General features: G+C 48.2%; 1 protein-coding gene across 4 annotated transcripts; it reads left to right on the plus strand.

Annotated features, from left to right (window-relative positions):
* Positions 1 to 132: 132 nt before the first annotated feature.
* Positions 133 to 9,998, plus strand: THYN1 (thymocyte nuclear protein 1). Of its 4 annotated transcripts, none has more exons than XM_028708109.2 (8): positions 133 to 387; positions 1,393 to 1,447; positions 2,665 to 2,888; positions 5,877 to 5,945; positions 6,913 to 7,005; positions 7,432 to 7,527; positions 8,991 to 9,141; positions 9,738 to 9,998. In XM_028708109.2, exons 2-8 carry the CDS (start codon positions 1,405 to 1,407, stop codon positions 9,806 to 9,808), a joined length of 747 nt encoding a protein of 248 aa, XP_028563942.2. In that variant the 5' UTR covers positions 133 to 387; positions 1,393 to 1,404; the 3' UTR covers positions 9,809 to 9,998. The 4 variants fall into 4 exon arrangements, with proteins under 4 accessions (XP_028563942.2, XP_028563941.2, XP_028563944.2 ...); XM_028708108.2 differs by having other exon boundaries at positions 133 to 381; XM_077919676.1 differs by having other exon boundaries at positions 137 to 387; positions 9,733 to 9,998.
* The last annotated feature ends 211 nt before the right edge of the window (positions 9,999 to 10,209 follow it).

The raw sequence follows: 10,209 nt of genomic DNA on the forward strand, positions 1-10,209 counted from the left end.
GTTCTCAGCTCCACAGGCTGTCGTTACTTTTCTTTCTGGCTCCTACCCAAGAAGACTACAATCCCCAGAAGCCATTGCAAAGGGCTTGCCCGGGCATCTGGGGTTGTGTTGTCTTTCTCTCCCCACGGTTCTCCAGTTGTTAGTTCTCCGATTGGCTGCAAAGCAAGGGGCCGGTCTTAAAGGCATAGCTGCGGTTTGCAAAACGAGTATTTAACCTCCGAACCAAACAGGCATTTAGCAGCGGAAGCGTTTCTGATTTTTTTTTTTTTTTTGCAACCAGGCGCGCCAATTTCTAAAGCTGGAGAGACAGAAAGGACGCTATTAAGAGGAAGGAAAGTTGGACAGTCGCATATCTGTGCCACCACGGCACCAATTTTACAGGTACAGGTGGGTTCTATTCCCTCCCTATGGTCGTTAACTTTTGACGGGCTTTTATTTAATACATGTATAACGCTCTCTTACCTTTTGGGAGCAAAAAGGCAGCACTGATTGTTCTCCCTACCCCCCTGATTTAATACTCAACAACACCCCTGCGAGGTTAGGTTAGGCTAGGTATCTTCAACCTTTTCAGACCGAGGACTGACCCAGGAGAACCGTTTTTTAATCATTTACCATGTATTTTCATGGTGGTAATGCTCCTGTTGCAACCTATCTTGGATCAAGCTGTGACCCATCACTTGAAGACCAGTGGGCTGAGATAAAGAGAAAGAGCGGCCTTTTGATAGCAGAAGTGGGATCTGAGCCTTGATTCCCTCCCCCCCCCCCCCCCCCCAGTCCTGGAGTGATGGAGGTACTGCCAATCAAATAGAAAAATACATAGGAAGCTGCCTTATACTCAGTCAGACCATGGATTCATGTAGCTCAGTATTGTCTACACTGACTGGCAGCAACTCTCCAGAATTTCAGGCATGAAACCTTCCCAGCCCTACCTGGAAATGCCAGGGAGGGACTGGACCTGGAACCTCCTGCATGCATAGCAGAGAGGCTCTGTCACTAAGCTTCAGTCCTTCCCGAAATCTTACCACTCTTGTTGCGCTTCTTATTAATGAATCATAGAATTGTAGAGTTGAAAAGGAGCATTAGGGTCATCTAGTCCAAACCCCAGTAATACAGGAATCTTTTGCCCAATGTAGGGCTCAACCACATGGCCCTAAGATTAAGAGCAGGCATAGGCAAACTCAGCCCTCCAGATGTTTTGGGACTACAACTCCCATCATCCCTGACCACTGGTCCTGTTAGATAGGGATCATGTGAGTTGTAGTCCCAAAACCTCTGGAGGGCCGAGTTTGCCTATGCCTGATTAAGAGTCTCGTGCTTTACCGACTGAGCTGTTGATGCAAGAACGTATTTCCTGCTTTGCTTTCTCTTAAGATTCTTCCTCCCTCCTTCTAGGCAGCTGGATAAATGCCTCCGAAAGGGAAGAAAAGAGGCCGAGTAGCCTTGACAGGTCAGTGGGGGAGTCAGGCTCAACCAATATTATTCAGAGTTCAGTTTACTTTAAAAAAGTAAAAACTAGTGATAAAGAGCCAACTTGGGCTACATCTTCCGTGTGTTGCTTTTTTTGACTATATACACACTAAGGGATGTTGAAACGTGAGCTACTCAGCACCTGTAGCTAAAGATTTATATCAGGAATAGGGAACCTGTGGCCCACCAGAGGTCGCTGAACTACAACTCCCATCATTCCTGACCTGTGTTGGCTGATGGGAGTTGTAGTCCAGCAACATAGAGAGGGCCACAAGTGTCCTCTCCCCCATTGAATAATGGATTTGATAGCTGGCCTATTTCTCTGACCCCTCTCCAGCCCAGTATGTCTGGTTTCACTCATCCCTGATCTCTCCCCCCAAAACACCCTCTCGCCTGTCTGATCCAGCAGCCTTGCAAATAAGGCTGCAAAATTACTAGCCTGTCAAAGAAGTTTAGTAGGTGCTAGCAGCTTGCAGAGGAGAAGCAATGGATAGATCTCTCCCTCTGGCACCCTGTTTCATTAGCATTGTGAGTCAGGAGGAAAAGGTCTCTCTTCCAGATATACCTGGAAAAAGCAGAGATTGAGCCACGGACCATTTACATGCAGTCATAAGAAGCTGCCTTATACCAAGTCTGAGCATTGGTCCATCAAGCTCAGTATTGCCTACACTGACTGGCAGTGGCTCTCTGGGGTTTCAGGCCAGGAGTCTCTCTCAGCCCTACTTGGAGATGCTGAGGACTGAACCTGGAACCCTCTGCACACAAGGCAGATGGTCTACCACTGAGCTGTAGGGCCCTTCCTCTTCACTTGCCTCCCAGGTCTGTGGCTAAAACCCCTGCCCTGAGCATTTGGAATGTTCCTATGTATTCCATGACCTCACAGCAGCACAGCCAATGACAAATGAGTCTAGCAAGTAGCAAGCAAGCAGCTGCTGGTAAATGTAAATGTGCTGTGCCTGAGCACAAACAGGAGAAATCAGCAGAAGGTTCCAGCAGGCAAACCACAATATCTAGAGATGGACATTGTGCATCCATTTCTTCCCAGTTACTTATGAATCATTTTCCAAAGTGACTTTTTTTAATAGATTAGCTGAAGCCCACCAAGCTGACATTATTCTTTTCTCCCCTTCCCACTTTCCTCATGTCCTTTTAAAATTCATCTTCCAAATACCCTATGAATTCTTTGGATCCTTCAAGCTCCAAAAGAACCTGATTTTAAAGATGCCAGATCTGAGCTGCAGGGGGAGAGCAAGAGACCCAGATCGCAGAGAGTCGAGATGAAAAGCCTTACAACCGGAAATGTTGCGGAAACCTCCGGGGTAGAAGCCCGTGCTGAGCAGGACAGAAACAAGAGAGCCCACACCCATTGGCTAATGAAATCTGAACCCGAGAGCAGGTTTGAGAAGGGTGTAGATGTGAAGGTAAGCAAGCCATCTTTTATGGGAGACGTGTGCATTTCGCTCTCGCTTTTATTATTATCATTAATAGTTTTATGTAGTAATTACACACAACAAACATAACAATAAAAATAAAAACAAAAGGTTCTCTCGAACCTTCAGACTTCCCTTCCTCCCTGGGTTACATTTTAAAAATTTATTCCTGCATTTTTTTACTGTAATCTATCTATTATATGTCTAGAATATCTAAAGTTCATGTTACTTTACAAGAGTTATTGTATTCCTGCTAATGATTTCAACTGCTTACAGTGGTCCCTAAGATATGTTATACAGTGGTGCCTCGCAAGACGAAAAGAATCCGTTCCGCGATTCTCTTCGTCTAGCTGTTTTTTCGTCTTGCGAAGCAAGCCCATTAGCGGCTAAGCGGATTAGCGCTATTAGCGATTTAGCGCTATTAGCGGCTTAGCGGGCTTAGCGGCTAAGCTGTTAAAAGGCTATTAACGGCTTAGCGGCTTTGAAAAAGGGGGGGGGGAGCAAAAAAAAATATGGCGAGACTCGCAAGACGTTTTCGTCTTGCAAAGCAAGCCCATAGGGAAATTCGTCTTGCGAAGCGCCTCTGCGACGGAAAACCCTTTCGTCTTGCGGGTTTTTCGTCTTGCGAGGCATTCATCTTGCGGGGCACCACTGTAGTAGTAGTAGTAGTAGTAGTTTGGATTTGATATCCCGCCTTTCACTCCCTTTAAGGAGTCTCAAAGCGGCTAACATTCTCCTTTCCCTTCCTCCCCCACAACAAACACTCTGTGAGGTGAGTGGGGCTGAGAGACTTCAAAGAAGTGTGACTGGCCCAAGGTCACCCAGCAGCTGCATGTGGAGGAGCGGAGACGCAAACCCGGTTCCCCAGATTACGAGACTACTGCTCTTAAACACTACACCACACTGGCTCTCTGTAAAATTATTCCAGTCCTTAATAAAAATTTGGTCTTCCTGATTTCTTATCTCTCCCATCATTTTTGCCCGTTCGGCATAGTTCATCAACTTGGTCTGCCATTCTTCTCTGGTTGGGACTTTATCTTCTTTCCATTTCTGGGCTAAGAGCATCCGTGCTGCTGTCGTCATGTACATAAACAGTCTTTTCTTCTCTTTTGGTAATTCCGTACCTACAGTTCCTGACAAAGCTTCTGGGATGTTTTTTTTAAACCAAAGTTACCTTAAACGGGTTTTTTTAAAAAATTCATTATATATCATTTCCCAGAACTCTTTTACTACCCGACATCTCCACCACATATGGTAAAAGGTGCCTTCTTTATTTTTGCATTTCCAACACACATTTGAAGCAGTTCTATACATTCTTGCTAGTTTACTAGGTGTCAGATACCAGCGGTCCATCATTTTCAAATAATTTTCTTTCAGTGTATAAAAGGTAAAGGTAAAGGACCCCTGACAGTTATGTTCAGTTGCAGACGACTCTGGGGTTGTGGCGCTCATCTCGCTTTACAGGCCAAGGGACCCGGCGTTTGTCTGCAGACAGTTTTTCCAGGTCATGTGGCCAGCATGACTAAGCTGCTTCTGCTGAGACCAGAGCAGCACACGGAAATGCCATTTACCATATTTTTCGCACCATAGGGCGCACCGGACCATAGGGCGCACCCAGTTTTTTGGGGGGGAAATAAAGGGGGGAAAATTATTTTTCCCCCAGGCGCAGGGCTGGGGCGGGGGAAGCTCGAGCTTCCCCCGACCCCAGCCCCCAAACAGGCAGCTCTCTGCAAGCCGTGGGAGCGCTCCCGCTGCTTGGGGAGAGGTCCGCGAAGCCTGGACGCGCTGATCTCAGCGCACGCAGGCTTCGGCATGCCGGCAACTCTCCGCAAGCAGCGGGAGCGCTCCCGCTGCTTGGGGAGAGGTCCGCGAAGCCTGGACGCGCTGAGCTGAGCGCGCACAGGCTTCAGCATGCAGGCAAGTCTCCGCAAGCAGCGGGAGCGCTCCCGCTGCTTGGGGAGAGGTCCGCGAAGCCTGGACGCGCTGATCTCAGCACGCTCAGGCTTCGGCATGCCGGCAACTCTCCGCAAGCAGCGGGAGCGCTCTCGCTGCTTGGGGAGAGGTCCGCGAAGCCTGGACGCGCTGAGCTGAGCGCGCGCAGGCTTCAGCATGCAGGCAAGTCTCCGCAAGCAGCGGGAGCCCAGTGCTGGGCTCCCGCTGCTTGCGGAGAGGTGTGCGAAGCCTGGAGAGAGTGAGGGGTCAGTGCGCACTGACCCCTCTCACTCTCCAGGCTTCAGCAAAAGCCTGCATTCGCACCATAGGACGCACACACATTTCCCCTTAATTTTTGGAAGGGAAAAAGTGCATCCTATGGTGCGAAAAATACGGTACCTTCCCGCCGGAGCGGTACCTATTTATCTACTCTCATTGGTATACTTTCGAACTGCTAGGTTGGCAGGAGCTGGGACCGAGCAATGGGAGCTCAACCCGCCGCAGGGATTCGAACCACCAACCTTCTGATCGGCAAGCCCAAGAGGCTCAGTGGTTTAGACCACAGCGCCACCCACATCCCTATTTTCAATGTAAAGGAAGCTGTAAATTTTAAATCTTCTTTCCATAACTTTTCCCATAATAAAAGCTGTATATTATAACCAAAATATCATGCCTAGTGTAACATTACAGATTCACACTCTGTCTATCTAGCTGTCTGTCTCTCCCTCCCCGAGGGACTGCTCCATCTACACGCTCTACTCACCAACCCCTTTGCTCCTCACACCTGACCAACCTCCCCTTCCTTTATATCTCGCCCGCCCCCAGAAATCACCCCAAGCCCCTCGTGCCTCACTTAGGGCAGACCAAACCTTTCAAAACTGCACAGATTTTTTTTGGGGGGGTGGGGTCTTAGAATTTCCAAGCAACGCCAGGTACAAACGAGGCTGCCAGTAATAAATGAAATGCTGAACTTATTTTTTCTTTTCTTTTTTAAAGGCACAGTTAGGCATTTTGGGTAATGTATGTTTATTTTATTTTATTATTCAGTTTGGCATTGAAGATTTAAAAGCTCAACCCAATCAGACAGCATGCTGGGACGGAGTCAGGAATTACCAGGTAAGTAAAGTCAACTGTAGCAACGGCATTGATCAATAAATTTATTCTCACAAAAAAAGGGGGGGGGTTTCTGAGCAGCAAATAGCTATTCTGGATGGATGTGATACTGCGTAGATCCTAATCAACTTGCCTTCCAATCAAAGCTTACAGTGGGAGAACACAGATATGCTTTGGCACTTTAAAGTTCTGCTGTCCATTTCCACCTTTTATTTTTGCCCGTGCTGTTGATATTTAAGACTAGTTGAGTTGCAAATTCAAACCATACTTTCTAGCATTGATGAGAATGAGCCTAGGCTGGGATGTGTTTTTGAACTCTGATGATGTTCCGTGCTTGCCTGGATGGGAGAGGTGAATGTGTCGAAACTAGTCAAGCAAAGAAAGGTAAAATCCACATATTTTGCTCTGCCCACTCTTACCTCTGGCCCCACCCACCACTGGCATGTGGCCCCTGGAAGGCTTCCCAGAAGAGAATGTGGCCCTTGGGCTGAAAACGGTTCCTTTTCTCTGGGTTAGCATGACATCTGGATTGACGAGTAATGGTTTATAATCAGCTAGCAAACCAGAACCAGAAACCATGGTTTCTTATCCATTGTTGGCTCTAACTATGGTTTGGTGCAATGTCTGAACTGACAGATCACAGTCCACCTCTTGCTTTGCCAGCTGCCTGGAGACCAGGGTGCTGAGGAGGTCCTGCGGAAAAGGAAAGCGATCAAATAGTTCTAAAACTATGGTTTGCCTGTCTGTGAGTTTTTGCTCCCTGCATTGAGTTCTAAACAAGGGTTAGCACAATCCATGGCGTAATATAACTGAACTGAACTTTGAGTCCCCTGCTTACCTCGCATCCTCTCCTCCAAAATATGAGGCATGGTGGCTATAGTGCTAATTACCTGCAAGGAGATACGTATTATCTGTAGCGCTTCTGTCTGGTGGTGTCAATAAGCTGATCCCTGCTCTTCTGTTTTGGCAGGCACGGAATTTCCTGAAGGATATGAAAGCTGGCCAGGAAGCCTTCTTCTATCACAGCAACTGTAAAGAGCCCGGGATTGCTGGCATCATCAAGGTGAGAGGTACCAGGGGTGGTTCACAACTGTGTGAAATAACAATATTAAAACCCATTTAAAACAAATTAGTCTCAGTAATAGGGGTGGCTCCCAAAAATAGACATATATCTTAGGTGTCAAAGAGAAGTGCATCTTCAGTGTACAATGTGTGTAGTTGCTAACAGAGGGTCTGCAGGGAAGGAGATGGTCTTCCAGCTATTTGGGGCCTAAGTCCTGTTGTTACAGAGGAGAGCTGGAAGTTCTGATACGGAACATACAGTTGGCAAATTGCCTCAAATTGCAGTCTTTTTCAGTTGAGTGGGTCGCACATTTGGATGTGAGTGCCAAGTCACAAATGCTGATGACTACCTCAAAGCAGTGTCTACTCCGTGGCTACTCTCAGTTTGCGAGTCGTGTTCTGGTTGTGCTTCTCTCCCAAATTCTAGATAGTGAAGGAGGCGTATCCCGATCACACCCAGTTTGAAAAGAAAGATCCTCACTACGATGCTTCCAGCACCAAAGAGAAACCCAAATGGTTCATGGTAAGATTGGTGTTGCTTGGCAAATGGGTTTTCAAGGATCGGCTCTGGTTAGGCACGGCTGGCTCCGATCTCATCATGCGTATACTAGGGTTAGGGAAATTCTTTGGCAGAGCAACAGACTTGACTCTTCCTTCTGCACGCCAGCCATGCAGGAGTCAATTTTCTAGACAGAGCACACAGGGCTGTCTTAACCATAGGTGCCAGGGGTGCGGGGCACCGGGATCTCAGGGGCGCCAGGCCGAAAGTCTGGGGCCCAAGAGTTGGCATCCGGGGAAGAGCCACCTGTCAGTCGGAGCGCCATGGTGGGCTCTTCTGCTGTGGGCAGCTCTGTGCTGCGAGTTCAGGGGCAAGCGAGCCAGCGAGACATTGAGGTGGCCAGCTGGCTCTGCCCTCCTGCTTGCCCGGGATTGGCGCAGGACCATGGAGAGCCCCGTCCAGCGCATGCTGCTTACACCATGAGGCGCCCAGCTTCACTCAGATGCCGATGCCTTGGGCTGGTTTGTTGCGCTGGGCTCCTTATGTTTCCTGTTTTCATTTCCTGAGCAGAGATAAATGTGGTGTCAGCAACCTAAAAAAAGGTTGACAACTTTGGGGAACCTTTCCTTTAAAAAGGTCAACAACTCTGGGCAACCGGGGGCAGGGTGCCAGGCGGATCTTTGCACCCCAGCACCACGTATGCTTAAGATGGCCCTGAGAGCACAGCTCTCTGTATCCTCCATCCAGGCTAGCGAGAGGCATCACTTGCAGTCCAAGGACACATTCCAGCCAGGCAAAAGCATTTGAGGAGGCTGTGGAACAGGGTCAGGAAGGTTTAGCCTGGGGAGAGGCCTCATTTGGATATACGGCAGGTCACATTTGACCCTGAGGGGCCTGGCGGTTCCCCATCCCTCGTGTCAAAGATGGAAGTGGGACAAATAATGCTCCTTTTGTTCCTCTTTAAAACAGCCACAAATGAGTTATTTTTGTATATGTGGGCTTGTAAAGAAGGCAAATGGTGCATTACAAACTTGTGGGGTTTTTTGCAAGGCTGAAAATAAATCTCCTTCCATCGCAGTAAGTCTCGCAGCTAAGTATATCTCGCAAATAATATATACTATCGGCCTCCTTTTCTAAAGCATTAATTAATGGATGCTTTTCTTCCAAAAGAGGGATGTTTCGAGCAGTCTTCTACTCCTACTCATTCTCCTTAATATTTCACATCACCCAGCCAGATGCAGAGACAAATCCTTCTATTTCTCTCTGAGCTTCTCTCATTCACAGTGTTAATGACTCTTCACTCACTTTTGAATAAGTAACTGCTCTGCACAGCCGGCAAAGAGGAGGCAGAATCTTCCTGCAAGTGCCTCACGATGCCGGATATCACAATCTTGCCAGCTGCAATTCTGCAGGTAGAAGAGCAAAAGTTGCAGACCCAAAGGTCCGACTCCCTTCCCTGACGGATGCTCCTTCCTTTGTGCTTGCAGGTGGACGTCCAGTTTATGCGAATGACCAAGCGGTTCATCCCTCTGGCCGAGCTGAAACTTCACCACCAGGCGCACAAAATCTCCGGAGGGCCCCTGAAAGATGTGGCTCTTTTCACCAGGCAGAGGCTCTCGGTCCAGCCGCTGACGGATGGTAAGACTGTTTGCCGCTTTGCTAGATGTTCACCTGCACTTTTGCATCTTCAAAGCATCACTTGATGCAAGGGATGGCAGCTCTTCCCTATCCTGCCAACCAAAACAACAACAATAATAACCCAAATCAGGCTGCCCAGCCATTCAGCCCTTGGAGGCTAAAGATGCAGGAATGCTTAACTCGTACCCCACCTTAGCTTTACCTGAGTTTTAACTTGCCGGGTGCCCCCATCTTGGGGAGAGCATAAGAGCAGCCGTGCTGGACCAGGCCAGTGGCCCATCTAGTCCAGCAACATGTTCTTACAGTGGTCAACCTGATACCCCAATGGGAAGCCCCAAAGCAGGACCCAAACATAGGAGCACGTTCCCCTCTTGCAGCTTCTGGCAACCTGGGACTCAGAAGTGTCACAGTCAAACAGGTGGGGCCGTGTCCTTGGCAAAAGACTTTCCTTATCCCAGGTGCCTCCAGATGCTGCTGAACTTCACCTCCCACCCCACCCCCTGCAATCTGTGGCTGGTGGAGTCCAACATCTGGAAGGCACCAGGATGGCTACCCCTTCCTTATCGCACCTTTCTCTGTTTTCTTTTAAAGAGCAGTTTGCATTCATTTTGAGCCTGGAAGAGGAAAAACACTGAGAGATGCACCAAATTGCTATCGCTTTGGCTGAGCTGATGCTGCAAAAAAACCAACCCCCCAAAAAACCAACCCAGTTTGCTCCTGAACAACGGTGTGCCTTTTTAACTGGAGAGGTGAACTTCGAAACCCACCAAAGTCCGGTTATAGCTGCATTTGTTATCTGTGGCCTTCTGTTTTGTTTGCTTTAAATTACATTTTTAATATATGTGTGCCTATTTTTACCTAGGAGTCTTTTTTAAAAAATTAACTCCCTGCCATTTGGCCCTCACAAGGACCCTTGAGGTGGCTTATGCATACAAAAATTCCATAGTTGGTACAGCAGAAGTCAAGAGCTGATTGCTAGTGCAGTCACTGGGATGAGAATCTGCACCTTAAAGTAAAAAGGGGACATGATTCAGCACCAGCCAGCCACCTGGCCAAATAAGGAGGTCT

The sequence above is a fragment of the Podarcis muralis genome, chromosome 15 (genome assembly GCF_964188315.1).
Source record: "Podarcis muralis chromosome 15, rPodMur119.hap1.1, whole genome shotgun sequence".
Taxonomy (NCBI): Eukaryota; Metazoa; Chordata; class Lepidosauria; order Squamata; family Lacertidae; genus Podarcis; species Podarcis muralis.

What these genes read in the sequence shown, in the direction of transcription:
- THYN1 (XM_028708109.2), top strand. Translation starts at nt 1,405, where the DNA reads ATGCCTCCGAAAGGGAAGAAAAGAGGCCGAGTAGCCTTGACAG. An exon ending in AGAAGGGTGTAGATGTGAAG is followed by an intron (nt 2,889 to 5,876) that starts GTAAGCAAGCCA and finishes TTTATTATTCAG; the next exon opens with TTTGGCATTGAAGATTTAAA. An exon ending in AGAAACCCAAATGGTTCATG is followed by an intron (nt 7,528 to 8,990) that starts GTAAGATTGGTG and finishes TTGTGCTTGCAG; the next exon opens with GTGGACGTCCAGTTTATGCG.